This window comes from Pan paniscus, chromosome 2, assembly GCF_029289425.2.
Source record: "Pan paniscus chromosome 2, NHGRI_mPanPan1-v2.0_pri, whole genome shotgun sequence".
Lineage (NCBI taxonomy): Eukaryota > Metazoa > Chordata > Mammalia > Primates > Hominidae > Pan > Pan paniscus.
The window spans coordinates 7,462,582-7,483,382 of record NC_085926.1 but is presented as its reverse complement, the minus strand read 5'-3'; the positions used below and the strand labels follow the sequence as shown (position 1 = coordinate 7,483,382).

General features: G+C 38.0%; 1 protein-coding gene across 8 annotated transcripts in view; it reads right to left on the bottom strand.

Moving 5' to 3' along the window:
- Nucleotides 1–20,801, bottom strand: part of GRM7 (glutamate metabotropic receptor 7) — an 880,478-nt gene that overhangs the window by 266,960 nt on the left and 592,717 nt on the right. For all 8 annotated transcript variants that reach the window (XR_008624999.2, XR_010111388.1, XM_055110892.2 and 5 more), the window contains one exon: nucleotides 12,980–13,119. Coding sequence is in view for 6 of the 8 variants with exons in the window: in XM_055110892.2 (XP_054966867.1) it covers nucleotides 12,980–13,119 (140 nt within the window). In the remaining 2 variants the exon portion in view is untranslated. The remainder of the gene's footprint in view (nucleotides 1–12,979; nucleotides 13,120–20,801) is intronic.

Here is a 20,801-nt window from a genome sequence, read left to right as displayed (position 1 = left end):
AAAAACTCTGACACCACTTTTGTGCTTAGCAAAGGGAAGTTAGCTGTACAGCTGTGCAAAGATTAGCTGGAACTTGTTTCCAGGAATGGGAGACTCATTTATGTATGTGCACAACTGAGGGATCAAGGGGGACTTTTCTCATTTCAGTTGTTTTTGGTGGGGGGTTACTACTCTCAATTGTCGATTTTTTTTTTTTTTTTGAGAAAAGCTATTTGTACACATGATGCCACATAAAATGGTAGAAAGAAAGGTGGGCTGATCAAAGCATGCCTAAGAATAGTAGGGTCTACTTGAGAGGACAGAGTATAGGGTAGGGGATTCCAGCTACGGTAATGAGAAAAATGAATTCTTTCAGACTAAAGCCCCTACTTAGGACATGAACACTGTAATTTCAACAGAAGAATGTTGATAGCGCCAATTATGGAATTTTCTTGCTTAAGCAACAACAGTATATTAGGATGACATGGAGCTCAGTGGCTGTGCTATTTTGGTTCTGAAAGTTATAGTACAAAAGACAGATAAATTTGACTTTTTATCATGGCCATAAGCGATGACACCAAACAGCCCCTCACTAGGTGTCAGAGAACTCTATAGAAGCTGACCCTGCACAGAGCTGGTATCACAGATTAAAAGATTCTAACTTGGTCCATATCCTCAGAACAAATCCCCTGCAATCACCCAGCTAAATAGCATGAAGGAAACTAAAACTGTCTGCCCTAACAGGATTTTACTATTGTAAGAAATTCTTACCCAAGAAGATAAAGTTACAAATAATTTTATGGTTTGCTGTTGGTCCTGAAAATCCATCTATTTGAATAATCAGTCATGAAAATAAGTTACCATAGGGATAAATAGTCCCTTTTCTGAAATACTGATCACTCGACTGGGCCAAGCTCTCTAATCAAACAATGGTTTACTCAAAACAACTTGTTTCAAAATCCTCTTTGCTGTATTCACCCATACAAAATTATAACATCACAGGCTTTGCACAATTCTGATCAAACTTCCCTCATTGAAAGAAGTGCCTTAATTTAAACCCCCAAATCTTAAAAAATATCTGCCCTTGACCTCCCTTTTCTGAGATGTTACAAAAACTCTGTCAAGGTGTTTCTGTCTCTCTCTCTCTCTCTCTCTCTCTCTCGTTTTTAAGAGACAGAGTCTTGCTCTGTTGCGTAGGTTGGAGTGCAGCAGTGCAGTCATAGCTCATTGCTTTCTCGAACTCCTGGGCTCAAAGGATCTTCCTGCCCAGCCTCCTGAGTAGCTAGGACTACAGGCATGTGCCATCACACCCATCTATATTTTTATTTTTTAAAAATTTTTGTATAGATGGGGTTTTGCTTTGTTGTCCAGGCTGGTCTCAAACTCCTGGCCCCAAGTGATCCTCCTGCCTTGGCTTCCCAAAGTGCTAGGATTACAGGTGTGAGCCACTACCCTGGGCCTAGTGTTCTCTCTTACTGCAGTAAGCAATAAATGTGACTTTGTTTTATCAATAGGAAAATTTGGTAGCTTTCTCAGGAAGTCAGCAATCGAAAGTCCAAATCCCAAGCTATTAGCTACTGTGTGCTACTGCTTCATTGCCTTTCGCAGCCAGAGAATGTGAGAGCTGGGTATATACCTAGAAGTGGAACTGCTAACTCATGTGGTCACCTTATGTTTACCTTTTTGAGATACTTTTTGAGGAAACGGTCTGCACGTATGCTTTGTCACTGAAAGAGATCTAATGCAACAAAAACAAAATATTGAGGAATCTGGGGACTAAAGGAGGAATAAAAGATCATAAGTGGGGGTAGGGGGATTGAAAAACATTAGTTAGCACGACTAAGTTATTATTCCACTTTAAATGGAAGAAGTAAATGAATTCACATAAGGTGGGATCAGGAAGAGAGATGAGTGAGTAGTGTTACATTGTCTTCCCGATTTTGACCAGATTTCTGGAAGTGGTGAGTTTGTTGCCTTATCTCTGACTCTGACTATATATCTACTCCCAAGAGTAGAGCTCTTGGGAGCTCTACTCAGTTTCAGTGGATGGGGCTATGCCATCTGCAGGGACCCTGAAAAACAGCTGGAGTCAACAGTCCTCTCTCCTCAAGCTCATCTAACTCTCCTATGATGTTAGCATCACTTACTCTTCCTATTAATCTTCCGTCTTGCCCTGCTACTCAGTGGGGGATTCTATATGTTTATCGTTGAATCTAGAGTTCTTTCCAAGCTTCCCAGAAAGGTGAGAGAGACATTTATCAAACAGACTAGCTCAATTACAGACCAAAAGTGTTTAAGTATAAAAGCTTCATAACATTCCTATTTACACAATTATGTGAACTCTCTTAGTCCATTTTATGTTTCTATAGAGGAATATCTGAGACTGAGTAATTTATAAATAAGAAAGATTTGGCTCATGATTCTGATATATGGAAAAATCAAGACTGGGCATGTGGCAAGAGCCTCAGGCTGCTTGCACTCATGGCAGAAGGTGAAGAGAAGCCAGTGTGTGCAGGGATCACACAGTGAGAGAGGAAGCAAGAGAGGAGGAGAGGGGAGGGAGTTGTTGGGCTTTTTAACACCCAGCTCTTTTGGGAATTAATAGAGCAAAAACTCACTCACCTCCGAGGTAGGGCATGAATCCATTCATGAGGGGTTTGCACCCATGACTCAAACACCTCCCTTTAGGTCCCCCTCCCAACACCACCACACTGGGAATTAAATCGCACCATGAGGTTTGGAGGGGGCAAACATTCAAACGATAGCACTCCCCATTTAAGAATAATGGGAATTTAATATGGATGTTACAGACTTCCCAGAAAAACAAAGTTATTAAATACAGTAAAGAACTATGGTAGGCAAAATACTCCATTCTCCTCAACTCCCCAGAAAGATGTCTATGTTCTAATTTTTGGAACCTATAAATATGTTACATTATATGGCAAAAGGGACTTTGCAGTTGGAATACGGTTACCTACCTCAAAGTAGAGAGATTATCTTGAATTATCTAGGTAGACCCAATACAATCTTATGGGCCTTTCAAAGTGGAAGAGGAAGGCAGGAGAATCAATGAAAGAAATGCATTGACAGAAAAAAAAGCAGAAGAGACTGGATGCTCAGAGGAACTTGACCTGCCATTGCCAGCTTTGAGGACAGAGGAAAGGGGTCACAGGTCAAGGTGCCAGAAGCTGGGATCCACCCACCACTGTCAGCAGAGAAACAGGGACCTCAGTCCCAAAACCAAACAGGACTAAATTTTTCCAGCAACGTGAATGAGCAGAAATAGATTCTCCCTAAGAAAAGGGACACAAAGAAAGAAGCATAGCCCTGGTGCCGCCTTGATATTAGTCCTGTGAGACCTATGTTGGACTTCTAAACTAAAGAACTGTGAGATAATAAATTTGTACCATTTTAAGCCACTAAATTAGCGGTAATTTTTTTTTTTACAGCGGCAATAAAAAACTAATACAAGAAACATGACCACAAATATCATATGCATTCTTGTATCAGGGAAGTTTTCACTATTCATTTTCAAAGTGTTCTTATGAGGTACATATTTTGCTTAATTTGACTTTATTTTATTTTACTTTTTTTAAATAAAAAAGGGAATTGTGGTTCAGGAATGTTAAATGATTTCCTCAAGCAACAAGCAGAAAAGGCAGGACTCAAACAGGGGCATTCTGACGATGCCCCACTTCATGAGAGTTTCTCCCAATTGGATGGAAGCACTTGAAATCTACTTCCTGTATTTTCATTTGAACATAACCAGGTCATTCTAGAATTTTTTGGCTTCCCAAAGCAAAAAAGTTAGGCAGATCGTACATTAGTTGACTTTCTTTCTTTTCATAATTTTGGTTTGATGATAATGAGTTGAGTCCCTCTTATAAGAGTCCAGCTCTTTAAACTCATTTATCTTGTTGTATTTCTTTTTTCATATATATTTTGCCTGAGCCCAAAATGCAGATAGTAACGGCATTCAACAATTTCCGCAGAGAATCTGGAGTCTATTAATAAACATGAAGTGATTTGCTTGAATGCCCAGAATGCAAACAAGAATTTATGGAGGTTTAGGCTCTCTAATGTACATGTTTGTGGAACCATATTGATAATTATAAATATTATTAATCTTGCAGACATTCATAGAAAGAACACAGTTATACACCATTGATTCCTAGGAGAGATGCTGACAAAAGAAGGAAAATCTCTGTTTCTTTAATTTCCAATAAGTTTCTGAATACACACAAATACATGTTTCCAAACAAAAGCATTTTCTTTACTAAGGCAGTCCTCTCTTTCAGACTGCATTTATCAACCCTTTTAAGAAAGTATTATTACATATTATGGAATGTTTTGGGATATTAACGGTATTGATATATTATTGCTGATTTTTAGAAACCAATTTCCAGAGACTATCAATAAAAAGTTAAGCATACAATGAAACTAATTTCTGAATTAGTGGAAATAAGTTAGAGTCTACTCTAAGTCTAGATTAGGTGAATGAAATAAAATGCTAGTGGGAGTTAGGGGGATTATGTAAGAGAGTGGTAGGAGGCGGGGGATGTGTTGTAACATAGAGAGCACACACCTTGTATCAAGTGGAAAGCTGTTCCTTTGATTTAGCCAGCTTTTGCTGCATGGGGAGTAAGGACACATCATTGCCAGATCTGATCTTTTAAAGATAAGTCAAAAACATTCTTATGTCATTTCCTGATATTTAAAATATTGGCAAGTAATTAATTTTTGAACCACACCTGCTGTCTGTAATCAGTTTGGGGTCTCGCATCTCAAGTTAACTGACAAATGGGAAGCAGTACTTAATTTTGATTTATAAATCAAAATAATAGTACTATTTTTGATTTATAAATCAAAATAACAGTACCATATTTGATTTATAAATCAAAATAACAGTACTATTTTTGATTTATAAATATATTTTGTAAAATATCACAGATTCAGAAATGCTGACAAATAAAAATAACTCTTGTTACTGTGGTGTCAGGTTAAATGCTATCTTTTCAGAGAGACCTTCCTTGTCCTGGTTCACAGATATGATCAGTAACAGGCATGGTGTGATTAGAGACCAAATCTTAAATCCTTTCCTGTTTTGATGCTTCCTGTAATGTAGCATTAAAGTGTAGAGAAGTAGGTGGCAGATGCAACTAGCTTCAATGGTTTGATGATTAGTTAACTTTAACTTTAGCAAATAAATGGCCAATGACACTTCAACTTCATTCCTCAAGAGCAGCAATTTCACCTCATGCTCTCAAATAGCCACTGATCACTGATAGGTGTCTAAAATAAAAAAATCAATTGAAATAAAACAAAAACTAATTCTTCTATTTCTTTCCCTCCTTTTCTTCTGACCGGCCTTTACATAACAAACACCAAAATCATCTATCTTTGCACTTGAAACAAGCTTACAGAGCACTTAGGGAACCCTTGAGGAACCTATTTGGTAAACCAAGTTCTCAAATGAATCCCTGAATCATGTAGAATTGCTAACTTGGATAGAAGTCTGGTTGAATCCTCTGATCCACTCATCCAACAGGCACTGGGATGCTAAGTCAACAATGACCTAGTCCCTGTCCTTAAGTAATGTGTATAATTTAACTGTTTGTCTGTTTACCTAGTTATCCTTTTAATATTTAACAAGCCATTTCTATATGCTCAGCACTACGCTTGGTGCTTGGGGGTACAGAAAAATAACCCAGCTAAATGCTAGTAATTGACGTTTTGAGCAATTATGGATCATGTGTATTAGTCTGTTTTCACACTGCTCTAAAGAAATACCTGAGAATGGATAATTTATAAAAGAAAGAGGTTTAATTGACTCACAGTTCCACATGGCTAGGGAGGCCTCAGAAAATTTACAGTCATGAAGAGGTAGCAAGGACCTTTGTATGGTGGCAGGAGAAAGGAGTGAAAGCAGCGGAAATGCCAGACACTTACAAAAGCATCAGATCTCATGAAAACTCACTCACTACCATGAGATCAGCATGTGGGAAACCACCCCAATGACCCAATCACCTCCCTGCCTTGACATGTGGGTATTACAGATCCCCCCCTCAACACATGGGGGTTATAATTTAAGATGAGATTTGCGTGGGGGCACAGGCAAACCATATCATCATGGGACAAACTAAGGATGTGAAATTATTGTTATTTTTGTTGCTGTTGCGGCTAACATTTGCTGAACATTTACTACATGCCAGACACTGTTTTTAGCATATTATATATATTATTTATTAATATGTAATGCTAACCATAACTCAGTGAAATAGGTACTACCATAAGCCTGCTTTACAGCTAGTAATGGTAGAACTGAGACTCAGATCCATTTAATCAGTTCAGCTTTAAAGCCTACTGTTCTAATTACTAACAATAAAACTATAAATTACAAGAAAAGAGCTGTTAATTATGATGGGCAAAAAGGTAGTTCCACAAAAGAAGCCTTCAAATTGAAGCTGAAGAAGTACTAGATTTTGACACCTTACATATTTTTCTCTTTGTCAACATTGCCTTGATTGCTGCTATTACATACCTCATGTAATACATTGTAAATTATGAGTATAATAAGATTTCTAAAACATTTTTACTATTGTAATTATGAAACAATAGAGTGATTAGCAGTTTTATAGGCAGGTATAAGTCCATATTGATTTGGAAACATTTAATTGTATTAAACAGATTTTGGCAATCAACTGCTTTTCTTATGTCTTAGGTGTCTGTGACAGCCAAAATTCTAATAAGTGTGAAAGATTCAATATGGAACAAACATGACAACTTTTGAAATTAATTTGAATCACCTCAGTTTAATAAAATCTAAAAAATTTATGCTTAATAATGGATGGCTGATTTTTTTTTCTTTTCCATCCTGGGCACACTAAAACAAAAACCAATTCTTTTTTCTTTTTTTCCATTTTTGATTACTATGGTGAATAAGATTGTAAAGAAAGAGTATGTTACATAAATTGTCTTAATTTATTGATAACTAAACAATCCAGAGAGCATTATAAATGGCTTGTGGTAAGGATTTCCTAGGGCACAAACAATATGACCTAGATCTAGTTTTTCTTTTCAAGTTTTGAGTTCTCTTCCCTGAAGCTCCTACATGGTGGCCTCAAAATGACTCCCTAGGAAGCAACCGCCTCCAAGAAGAGCATGTTGATGTCTCAGATTGGCCAGCAGACATCCAGTGATGTCTTGATTAGGGAGACGTAGTATGGGTACCCATCCCTATCACTATGGCCACAGTGATTGGCTTAAACTGAATTAGTTGACTTTCCTGGACTTGGGAAACACCCATGGCAAACCACATGGCTAAAAAGAGAAACTTGGTGTCCGGCGTGGTGGCTCACGCCTGTAATCCCAGCGCTTTGGGAGGCTGAGGCGGACTGATTACAAGGTCAGCAGATCAAGACCATCCTGGCTAACACAGTGAAACCCCATCTCTACTAAAAATACAAAAAATTAGCTGGGTGTGGTGGCACGTGCCTGTAGTCCCAGATACTCAGGAGGCTGAGGCAGGAGAATCGTTTGAACCTGGGAGGTGGAGGTTGCAGTGAGCCAAGATCGCGCCACTGCACTCCAGCCCGGGCGACAGAGCGACTCCGTCTCAAAAAACAAGAAAGAGAAACTTGAGTGCCCTTCTCAGAAGGAGGAAGAGGGACTAATGGCTGCAGATAACGTCCATCATTTTAAAAAGTACAGGTTCATTATACATGATTTTATATATTAACAAAAAAATAACAAATGCCTGCTGTGTGCTAGGTACCCTGTTTACAGGCATCCAAGCAATGACTAACACATGGATTCTACCTTCAAGGAGTTTTTAGTCTCTAGGTGTGAAGTGTAAGTTTTAACAGAGAAAACAAATCACCAGAAAAAGTCAAGAAACCCCATATACCTCAGAAGATCAGAAAGTTGGTCTATCCTAACCAAGGGCAGAAAATTGAGGTTTGTAGAGCTTCAGTTATCCAGAAAAGAGGAAATAATATTCATTCAGTCTTCTATTTAAGAGAATATGCAGTTCACTCCAGGAAGCTGCTATTAAGAATAGTTCCTTTCTAAAAATGCTTTAATTGACATTTTGGCATATTAGAGAATTTTAGTTATCTGGAAAATGAACATTTTTAACATTTCTGAACTTCCTAATTTCAGATAAAAGATGACAAAGTAACCACCATGGTTTCTATCACACATAATATATTTTACTTACAACATCGATTTAGAATTTTTTAAGCATCCACATTCCATTTCTTGCCTTTTTCAGAAATATACTCCTACCCTAATTTTTAAATATTACTGCATTATTTATTCTAAAGCAATTTTTTTCTACTTCATCTTGGGAACTACTACTTAACCTTCAAAAGATCCAGTTCGAATATAACTTTGTGGTGGGTGTCTCTAAACCAGTGCCTGTCTGTAGCCCTAAAATGCTATATATCTACTACAGAGCCCTTACCCTACCTAGACTGTGAACTTCGGGTGCATGGATCTGCCTCTTATTTATTCTAATATCTCCATGAGCTATCACCTCTCCTGACACACTGCACATAGACAATCATGTTTGTTGCATTGTCCCTTCTTCTCTCCCCCAGGAAGAGTATTTCATAAAGTTTCTTGGTAGAATAGAAACCTAAGAAATTAAATTAGGGTTGTTCCTGTAGAGGTTACAATCAGAAGAGTGAATGGTTTTGTTGGTTATGATTCCCTTCCACAGAATTCTTGTTCAGCAGAAATATCCTGGTAGCTAACCATGCAGTCATCTCTTGGGCCACAGAGGAGACAGAGTGTAGTGAGGGTACATGAGACATTTCACAGCAGACAGCACACTGCTAAGCACTTAAATTCCAGAAATTGCACAGGGAACAGCAGAGCAGTCTGATCTACAGAGCTGGGATTCTAAGAACCTAAAACTGATTTCTTGGCTCAGAAATTCATTTGCAATTACTGACCACAGAGAAAGCCGCCCTTGAAAATTTCATTTGCTTGAGATGATGTAACTGAGAATTGAAAAGTACCCATGAATCTTTGTGAGGAGACATACACTTTTTACTTGAAATACTTTATTTTGTTCCATTGACTAGAGGAAAGCAAACCTACAAAACCGTTTGCCCAAATTCCACTCTCACAGAACATTTAATAGAATAATTACAGCAAAAGGAACATCAAGGGCAGGATGATGTTGGAGAGAAACCAATCATTGGATAGGACAACTGGGCTGTGGCTCTGGGAACCCAGGTGAGAGGGGTAGGGTGCCTCTGGGTACTCAACTTAACTTTTATTTTCTTTTTTAATCCCCCTGAACACAATTCAAATTAAATCTCACAATAAAAGGTGTCAACAGGGTGACATCCTACCAAGTCCAGTTATCTCAGTAGCCACACTAATTGAATTAAACCCAGCCTCTTTTCCCCCTACAAATGACTCCTTTCATGGTTGTCATTCACTCTTTTAGGTCCCATGCAATACCAAGTATAAACTGCTGCATCCACCTGAGCGTGCCTGTTTTTCCTAACACATCACTCTTAGCATGACAAAGTAGAATAAAGAATGCTCCCACTTAGTTCCAAGCCAAGAACAAACCCCTGATTTAGCTAGCATAAACGCAAACAAAAATCGAAAGTATATGGTTAGCCCAATTCTCTGGACAAATTAAACAGAATATTTTAAACTGAGTACTATTTGGAGTAGACGGAATGGATTGTGTCATTTTCTTTTCTGAGACCGAGTCTCACACTCTCACCAGGGGTGGAGTGCAGTGGCATGATCTCGGCTCACTGCAACCTCCACCTCCTGGGTTCAAGCGATTATCCTGCCTCAGCCTCCCAAGTAGCTGGGATTACAGGTGTGCACCACCATGCTCAGTTAATTTTTTTTTTTTTTTTTTTTTTGAGACGGAGTCTTGCTCTGTCACCCAGGCTGGAGTGCAGTGGCACGATCTTGGCTTACTGTAAGCTCCGCCTCCTGGGTTCACGCCATTCTCCTGCCTCTGCCTCCCGAGTAGCTGGGACTACAGGCGCCCGCCACCATGCCCGGCTAATTTTTTTGTATTTTTAGAGACGGGGTTTCACAGTGTTAGCCAGGATGGTCTTGATCTCCTGACCTCGTGATCTGCCCACCTCAGCCTCCCAAAGTGCTGGGATTACAGGCATGAGCCACTGCACCTGGCTGGAATTGTGTCATTTTCTAGGAGGTTTTCAAGGCCTTGGGTCCTCTGCTCTTCTCTTATCTCTCTTTGTAATGAATTTAAAGACCATTTATAGGTTGTTTACATTGTTTTATAATTATGATTCACAACTGTTGTCTGAGCTTCAGACCTATACCCATTTCATTTTGGCTGTAGTATATTTAAGAAGTCTCACATATATAATAATCCCAATTGGGATTCCTGATTTTCTCCCTTCTACTCCCAGCAGCCTCCCTCATCTCATGTGTTGCCATCATCCACACAGTGCCTCACGTTACATATGTATCCCATTCATTTGGCTTCATCTTCACTATCACACATGTCCCTGAGCCAGTGGTTCTCAAAGTGTCATCAACATTGCCCAATGACTTCTGATAAAAAGCAAATATTGAGGCTTCCCGCACCTCTAGTTCTTCCGAATCAGGTTATCTGAGAGCAGGGCCCAGTAATATGTGCTGTTACAAGCCCTCCAGATGGCTCTGATGCACACTGAAGTTTGAGAACCACCTCACTTAGCTCCCCTATTCTAGCTAGACACCTGCAAAAGAATCATAATTGGTCTTTCTGCTGCTACTTTTGCCCCCTCCATTATCTTCCCAGCAGCCATAGTAATTTTATTCCTAAATCTGATGCAGCTACTCCCTCACTTCCTTGCTTAGTACTTCTTAGTGGCTTTTAAATGCACTCAGAATAAAATGTTTAAAATGTATCATGACATACAAGGGGTTGCACGAGTATGGCTCTTACCTATTGCTCCAACATCTCCTCTTACCCTTCCTCTCGTTTCCCTTGCTGATTAAATCATCATCACATCAGCCATCTGACCTGCTGGTCACTCTAGTTTTCACTTTGCTGGCTTCTCCTGTAGTGGGTCCTTCCTTTTCTACCTCCATTACCCTCTCTACCACCTTTTCCATTATCACACCTCAGAATTTCCATGTACATATCTGTTTGCTGAGTACCATGTAACTCCATCCTAGATGCTGAATTGTGAAAGAACAGGGACCACATTTGTTTCACCTCCACTGTGTACCTACACATTGACTCTTGCAGTGCTTCTAACTTGATAGGTATTTAAAACCAAAACCAAACAAACAACAAAAACTTGTTGAATAGCTAAACAAATGCAGTTCTTACAAAGGATAAAATACAAACCAAACAAACAAAAATAAAATCAGTGTTAATGTTTGTTCTTAAAATAGTGTGCTTAAGAACCCCCATGTAAGATCCCATCTGAAGTTGGTGAATGCTACTTGGGAACTCTTACGGATATTGGACAAATTAGATGTGCCAGAAATTTAACAAGAGTGCAGGGTTTATGCTGGAAAAGATTGATGAACCTATTTAATCCACTGGGTCTTACAATAAGCCCTGAGCACTTCACCTATGTACCATAGACCTTGATTCTCTACCTTTGAGGCTGACCCATCTTCATATCACATGGCAGCACCCAGTAAAAACACACTTTGAGTGTGTCATCCAGGTTATACTGCTTTGATTCTGCTTTTGATTACTACCCCCCCTTCTTGAGTTTACCTTTTAGGTTTTTGTTTGTGTTGTTTTTATTTTCTCCTTTTACTTGCAAGTTTAGTGTGCCTTCGATTCAGAATAATCTTAGCTTCTTTTTTGATCTTGGCCGTTTGCATTTATATAAGCCATGGATGGTACCTGTTGATTCCAACCATTCCCAGATGCCAGAGCATAATCTTTTGGACCCAATTTTAGTGCCAGTTCATGTGTATGGTGCACCTCACAATGGGGAGAACTGGACAGGTGCAAGCAGACCTAGGCTAAGGCTCTGTGCAAATGAGGTAACTGGCCTGTAGTGGCTTCACGGCTCCCTATGTGAATAACCCTTTCTTCACAGAAACCATGACATAACCTTCCACTTCCCAAGAAATGGATTTGCTTCCCACACCCAAGAAGCCTTGTTCTCAATAATTCCAAAAGTGCCTCCTAAGGTATAGATTAATAAAGGCTAATGGCATAATTTGTTGCTTTACAAAGGACATTAAAGGATTTTTCTAGGAGAGAGACTGTGATGGTTAATCTTATAGTCTACTTTGCCATGCAGTGCCCTGATAGTTGGTCGAATATTCTAGGTGTGTCTGTGAGGTTTCTGGATTAGATGAACATTTGAATCAGTGGGTGAGTAAAGTAAATTGCCCTCCCCAATGTGGATGAGTCTTACCCAATTATTTCAAGGCCTAAATAGAACAAAAAGGCTAAGAGAGAATTTTTGGATTGTTTTGGAGCTGGGACATTGGCTGATGGATTTGACATAATCTTGTGAAGGGAAGTGGCTGCTTACTTAGGTCACATTTTACAGAAAGTGGGAGAGGTTACAGAAATGGAAGCACCGCAATTACTCAGATAATCCCATTACAAATCTCACATAAATACACTCAAATGTCTCAAAATAATAATAAAAATATCAGTACCATCAAATAAAGAAGAAAAAGGAAGGAAGGAATGGGGGGAGGCAGAAGAAATAAAACGTTTAACCAAGAGAAGGATCTTGTGAAATTGCTAAGTAGTAACCTGTTTGCTAAGTAACCCCAGTCTCAGATTAAATGAGATAATCCGCACAGGTGATTAATATAATGCACAAAACTCAATGCACATTTCCCATCATCGTCATCACCATCATTATTATTGGATATCAGTTCCTGCTGATGCCCACAACAAATTGCATGCTCACTTGTATATGCACACAAACATTAAACAAGAAACATTTGTATAACTGAGCAAATTAAAAGTCTGTTCATTCGTCTCAACAAGGGAAGACGGGAAGCAAGCAGAACTCACATTGAGCTGAAGTTCGTCTGTCCACTGCCCGATCAGACGGTAACCCGGGTTGCTGGTGTTTGTGGTCTGGTACTGAAAGATGTCATAACGCCCAGGTGCATCCCCGTTCTTGTTAAACATCACTGGAGTGCCAGCACTACCTAAGGAAGACAGAAAAAATGAAAGATTCTAAAGTTAAACAAGATTCCTTATATCTCTTGTACTATGGGTGACAGGCTAGAGACTTACCGAGGAGCAAGGTAGTTAGTAGATATCCCCTTTAATAGGTCCCCCCAAAATGGCCCCTGCAATTCATAGGCAAGTTATCACTATGGCCTATGAATTTTAATTATAGAAGGTGGAAGACTACTTCCCCTTTTGAATAGTTTCACTGTTTCTCAATATTTCTTAAAATTTTATTCTAGTATTTTCCCCTTTCTGAGGAATAAAACCTATATGCATTATTTTTAAGAGACAGCCTTAAGTTTTATTATGCTCCTGATGATGATGATTTTAACTATTATTTTAGTTTCCATCTAACACTAAATTTTGGTCAGTAAAGAACAATTTCAAAAACAACAAATTAATGTTAAAAGAGAAATGCAATTTAGAAAACAAGAAGTAAATAAGAAAAATGTATTTAAATGTACTTTTCTACTCATTGTATTTAAAATGTTTTTGCTGGTTATTTCTAATTTATATAATAAGCAGGTAAAATGTTTAGCAGTGTGTTTGTCAGGTATTCAGTAAATATTGGTTTCTTTCTCAATTTCTCATTTGGATCTTCCTAAAATGTCTATCTTAAGACACAACCAATTATTCTGGCAGAATTAGACTTTGGAGTTAATTTTAAAGAACGAATATATTTATTAAGCGTATATACCTATATCTATATCTGTATCTATCTGTCCATACTTAATATATAACTGTGTATGGTTGGATGAGTAAAGAATCCTTAATATTAACCACATAGAACAACTGGAAAACTATGTACAAATAATGCAAGACGTGAGTTTTTGTTAGTTTCAGCAATAGTTACAAACGAATCACAAAACATTCAGTAACTGAGTTCTGTTTATTTCATGATCCTCTGGATCTAGGAAAAAATACCACTGGCCACATGATAATACGATATATGACTGCTATCTGTCTATAGGCTAATACTGGACCAATATTCCCAGCGGAAAACAATGCTCTATTTCATGCCATTTACAAACTCAAATGGTGCTTTGGCCACACACAGATTCAGCCATTGACCCAAATTGATGGCACCAAAGCAATGCTGCTCTGAGAATATCAGTACCCTCTCCCAATGTGAGCCCCAGTTTGCTGTTTGGAAAATAAAAAAAAAAATTGTTTATAGTGACAGAGAAATTAAAATTAGATATCAGTTAGAAGAGGGCAACTTTGGTGCAACGAAAAATACATTTGTCTGGGGAGCTGAAAGCATTGTTAAGTCTGGTTTTGAGGTATAAGCAAATAAAACAATGATAAAAATAAAAACTATAAAAAATCATTACCATCTATTGAACACATATTTTAGTGTCATTCTTGTGTTGAGTTAGTTGTTTGTGTGGGGACGTTCTCAACATCATGGCTGCTTCCTCAAGGTTTGGCATCTTTTTTTTTTTTTTTTTTTACTATTTTAAGCATACTTTTCCCTGTCTGGTTAAGATGCTGTCATAACTCTCATTTGAATATGAATATTCAAATTGCCTCGGTATCCATCTCATCCTGTCTCTGTCTTGTCACCCTTGATCTACGTATTTGAAGGCAGTCTTCATCCATTTCCTGTTTTTGGGTTCTAGACAAACAAGGCTGTATAACCTGAACCACTTGAGTGGCTTACTCTGCTCCCGGAACTACCAAGAACGGGCTTACTGAGTTCCCTTGCTTATACTCACACACTCTTCAAGTTAACAAATCCAACTCTGTCACAGGAAACATATCTAGGTAATGCCCTGATACGGTTTGGCTGTTTCCCCACTCAAATCTCATCTTGAATTGTAGCTCCCATAATTCCTATGTGTTGTGGGAGGGACCCAGTGGGACATAATTGAATCATGCGGGCAGTTTCCCCCATACTGTTCTTGTGGTAGTGAATGAGTCTCACCAGATCTGATGTCTTTAAAAGGGGTTTCCCCTTTCACTTGGCTCTCATTCTCTTTTGCCCGCCACCATGTAAAGACGTGCCTTTTGTCTTCCACCCTAATTGTGAGGCTTCCCCAGCCTCATGGAACTGTGAGTCCATTAAACCCCCTTTTCTTTATAAATTACCCAGTATTGGGCAAGTCTTTATCAGCAGTGCAGCAGTGTGAAAATGGATTAATACATGCCCTGAACCCCAATAAAGGCTTTGGCACACTGGCTCCTTCCTCCCTCTCTGCTCCCCACCTGCTGGTTAAGTGTTCATACCTAACTGGTATCTAATTTAAATTTCTCCATCACTATAAACATTATTTTTATTTTCCAAACAGCAAGCTGGAGCTCTGGGAGTGGACACCGATCTCCTATGAGCAACACTGCTTTGGTCCCGCCAATTCGAGTCAACAGCTGAATCTGTGTGTGGCCAAAGCACCATTTCAATTTGTTTTTTTCTGTCTTTTACCTAGACACTACCCCCATAGACCACAAAGGCACCCACTTTATCATAATAGGGATCTCTTAAGCCTGCTGTGTGTAAGAATCAACACAAGTCTTTCCAGTATAGGAAGAAAATAATGACAACAAAAACATCAATAACAACAAAAGATTTTTAATATTGGCTTTCTGATTTCAACAAGTCTTGCGAGCATATAAGAAGAAGAAATAAAATCTGGATTTCACATGTTATTAGCAAAGAAATGAGAATCCTGTCAGTTTGCATGAAGACATTATTATTCAGATACTCACCTTTTTCTTTCACATTGGATACTAGCATTCATGTGCTTTACTGTAATTCTATAGCTTCTATTCATTAAACAACGTGATTTGAGATTTTCATAGTCTTTGAGAGGAGAAAGGAAGAATATTGGAGGCCTGGGGCTCCAGAGGAACTCAAGTGCACCAGCTACATATTCATCAGAATGGGCCCCATCACCTAATCTTTTTCCCTTCTTGCAATCTTAGTTAGAAGAAACGGTCTTGTCATGCCCTTTCCATTCTCATTAAAGTTCCGGTTTTAAAAAAATTAAGGCAGAAGAGCTGCATACTTTATCTAAGTGATGACTTGTAATAGCACACTGTGTGGGTTTGGCCTTTTTGATGGATTCTCTAATGCAGCTGTCTTATTATTTCCAGTTTTTAATCCCCACATCTCCTTTTTAACAGCATCCATGAACTTCTTAAAACAGAATAAGAAGCATTGTGTTCAATGAACTCTATATTTTAAAAAAGTCCAGAGGAGATAAAGAATTCACCAAAGGGGAAATGATTCCCCACAGAGATGCCCACAAGGCATTAGAGCCAAGATGCAGGTAAACTAGGGCAAAAGAAATAGGGCCACCTGACAAGATGGGTAACAGACAGTAAAGGACAGATAACAGATTGTACTGAAGCCTGAAATCTCCCCTACTGGATGAGAGTATCTGAGTTTCTTTCTTCTTGGACAGAGAAGGAATAGAGATTCAGATAGCCCAGATAATAAACCAGTCTTCTGCATCAACGTATTTACTAGACACATTTTCTGTTCTCATTTTACCACGCCATGCACAGATTCCAGGAACGTTGCATTTGTTCGGGTTCCTGATATCTCTTTCTGCCCAAGAAACCACTCTGAATATTAGTACTCAAAACAGTGACAACATATATTTTGTAATTTGGTCAGAGCTCTGTGGGGACAGCAGCTCTCTGGTCCACTCATGTCAGCTGGGGCAATTTGAGGCTCTCATGTCTGACAGTTGATATTGGCTAACCGGTGGGATACTCAACTGGGGTTGTAGCCAGAATATGTGGCTACATGTGGCCCATCAGTGGGGCATCTAGGCTTCTTCCCAGCATGGTAGCCATGCTTATAGTCCAAATGTTCTAACAAAACTAGACAAAAACATTTTGCCTTAGAAGTCACAGTGCTACTTCCAAATTAGTCACAGGCTCACTCAAAGGGAGGAAAAATAAATCTCACCTCTTGATGAAGGAAAGCTAACATCATATTGCAAAAAAAGCATGTGAGATCTGCCATCTCTACAAAATATAACCTACTCCAATTTGTTTTCTAGAAACTAGTAAATTGAAGTACAGACATGCTTCAGATGAAATCCTTCTTTCTATAGCTATTATTTGAGATTTTACAATCAAGACACCAAATTTGTTAAATTTATATTTGACGGGCCAACATAAAGATAACTAAAATGAATTTAGGCTTGGGACTTTGCATTGATTTGGGATGCAGGAAAAATATCTAGGTATGATAAAAACTAAATTACCCATTTCTTTCCTCAATGCATAAGAGGAGGCTAAATACTTGATGAAACTGTATCAATGCCTTTAGGGTACGATATTATCATTTCTTAAATTGCTACTTTGGCAAATGTGAAGACCAGAATTATTAAATTATACTCTGCTATCTGGAACAGAACTCCTACCTATACAGCAAATTTTGTACTAATGTAACAGTGAAACATAATCTCAAGCTTATTGAGACAAAGAAAAATCAATATCCTCCTAAAACATGCGATATAAAGTTTAAATTTTTCACAACGGATTGGAAAAAGACTTGAGTTCTAGATCTGTCTCTGTCCTTTGCTAGCTATGGAGTCTTGGACAAATATTTTCTTTTCTCTAGGATTTGATTTTTTAACCGAAAGTCAGAAAATTGAATGAGTAAAACATGTCAAGTTTTTTTCCCCTCTAACCTTTGCTCCCGTAAAGTGACATAGGACCCACTGATTAAATTTAGCACAGCTTCTTTGCTTTACAAAACTTTTGAGCACTGTCATCCATGAATACTGCAGTGTCTTGGGAGCCAGAAGTCTCTTAGCTGTCATATGGAAGAAAAATATATCCTCAGAGAAAGAAGATTTTGTTGACCATAGAGTGTGATGACAATGATGACAAAAAAAGAGAGAGAGAGAGAAAATTAGCCCTTCCTGAAATTCCCATGCAACCTCAGATCTAAGAGGAGGCAGCAGGAATGATGCAGGAAGCCCTTCCTCTCAGCAACTTGAAGAATAACATTCCAGGAAGCAGACTGTGGACTTAGTTGTCCTGTGTCTCAAGTATAACATCATCGCTACCTAGCTGTATGGATTTGAATATCGTAATTCTTAAATTCCCCATGAATCAGTTTCCTTATCTGTTAAAAAAAAAAAGGAAAAAAAAATAGAATCCTAAACCATTATGAGGTTTTAAAGATAAAATAAGCCAATGCATAAAATGTTTAGCAGTTTCTGGCACACAATAACCACTTAATAAACATAAGCCCTATGAATAGCTCAGTTATTTTGGCTTGTCATCAGACAAGACCATCTAGACAAAATGGTCTATAATCATTCTCTAAAAGAAGAATCAGGGAAGAACCATCAAGAAAACTCACCTAACAAATTTTATTTTTGTCGCTAGTGTAAGAATGTTCATACATATCCATGAACCAGAATAAAAAATCCAGAAACTGACCTTAGCAAATGAAATATGATGCTTGAAAAAAATAAAATTTATATTGTTTGACTCTGGGAAAATTGGTTATACAAATATTAGGAAATTCTGCAACATCAAGAAAAAAATACAGAACGAACATAACTTGTAGTTGACCTTCTTTCTCTCCATCAAAACTAGGAAACTATTGATCCCCATATTGAATGTGGTTCCTCTTCATTCAGATACTAGGTAACTCCTGAAAGATTGATACAATGTTGTGCGTTTTAAATGAGTTGTTATTAAGAGAAAAAAGTAAAGAGTTTTTTTAAATCATACTATATCTAAACCAGTAAGTTAACACTGATAGAATGCTACTAAAATTAATCTGTAAATGTTATTAAAATTCCTCCACCTTTCCATTAGTGTTTTTTCTAGCATAAGATTAATCAATATTTCCACATTACATTTGATAGTAGTACTTCCTTGGTCTCTTTGAGTCAGAAACAGTTCCTTTATCTATTATTCTCATGACCTGGACACTTTTGGAAAGTACTTGCCAGTGATTTTATAGAACATCTTTTAATTTGGATTTGTTTGATGTTTCCTTAAAATTAGATTTAAGGTAGGCTTTTTGGCAGTAAAACCTCAGAAGCGATGCTGTAAGCATGCCGGTGTATCATACCAAAAGGCACGCAATGTTCATAAGTCTCATAAGTGATGATGTCCACCTTGATTACCTCTTTTACATGCTATCTCCCAGTTTTCTCCACCACAGAGCTACTATTTTCTTTTTGGTTATTCATATGTATCTTGGTGAAAGGTACTTTGAGGGCTATGCAAATATCTTGTTTCTCATCATATTGTAACCCAATACTTTTAGCATCCCATGATTCTTGCCTAAAAAATTACTACTTAGGTCTTTACAAAAGGGCGACTTTGTATTTCCATCTTAACTTTATTCCATCATGCTGCCTATCCTCTTGTATTTGTTTAATTAGTTCAAGTGTTTATTGATATCATTATGGACTCATGGTTATTTATTTTATGAGTTATAATCCACTGGGGTCCCAGAGTTGGCCAATGGGATCTCTTCCAATTTGGTTTCTGTGCCCTTTCAACATGACCACTTCAGTTTTTGAGAACTTTCTTATATTCTGGTACAGCATGTCTCAAGCTTATCTTGGGCTTTCCCTGCCCCAGCCCTGGTCCCAACCATTTTCTAAGGGTTCTTTTAACCTTTTTAATTTAACAATGGTATTTATAAATAAGATCTGTGTGCTACATGTGCTCATTTTTACCAGTGTACCATTGCTCTCAGGCCCTCTCAGGGAACAGAGCCAGGCAGAATTGGTATATATAATATACATATAAAATTTACTTCTATATTTACCCATTGCATGTATATTAAAAACCATACATATTGTAATCCAACACAACAGGGTTCATTCTATATTTCTCTCATTCCTTGTCAGTGATTTTTATCTTGGATAATGAGAAACCTGGCTCTCATTATCCGCAATATATATAATTATTTTCTCAGTCCCATTATATACATAGATTAGCTTCAGAATTGTGAGAAAAATACAGATTTACTAGTTATTGTCCAATATATGTGTACAGTTATTTTGTCTTCAGCCTTATATAGTCAAATACTATTTTCCAAAATTACTTGCATTCATTATTTCTTCCTCACCCTCCTTCACTTCAGTTACACAGTTTATTTATAATATAATTAAGATTATTTGTTACTGTCTGTGTTGAATGTTGCATTGCTCATACATTCAAGTTTACTTATTTAGCTCTTGGCATGTGAAACATTAAGATGTTGTAAGAGTTGAGACTATTCAAACAGACATTATCAGAGTGTGCTTTCTCCTATGTCTTTTATCCTATTGGCCCATCTTTTCACTTATCTCTACCCACCTCTTTTAGGAAACCTATCAATTTATAAAAGAGTTTTGTACTTTGAGAAATATGCTTAAAACTTGAAATATGGTTGATGTGGCAAATTACAAATATTACCTCTAACTTGAGTATTGTGATGTTAGTTTATGAGAGAGAGAGAGAGAGAGAGAGAGAGAGAGTGTGTGTGTGTGTGTGTGTGTGTATGTGTGTGTGTCTGTGTGTAGCTTTTCATTTATGGTTCTTGGCTCATAATTACCATAGCCCTTGTTATAATGTTGGGGCACTTTAGGCCTCAGAAAACAATTTCTCTTTCTGACCTTCCCCTGCCCTCCTTTTACCAGCCCAAGGCAGCATTCTAACCTTCCTCCACCTTTTTGTTAACAGG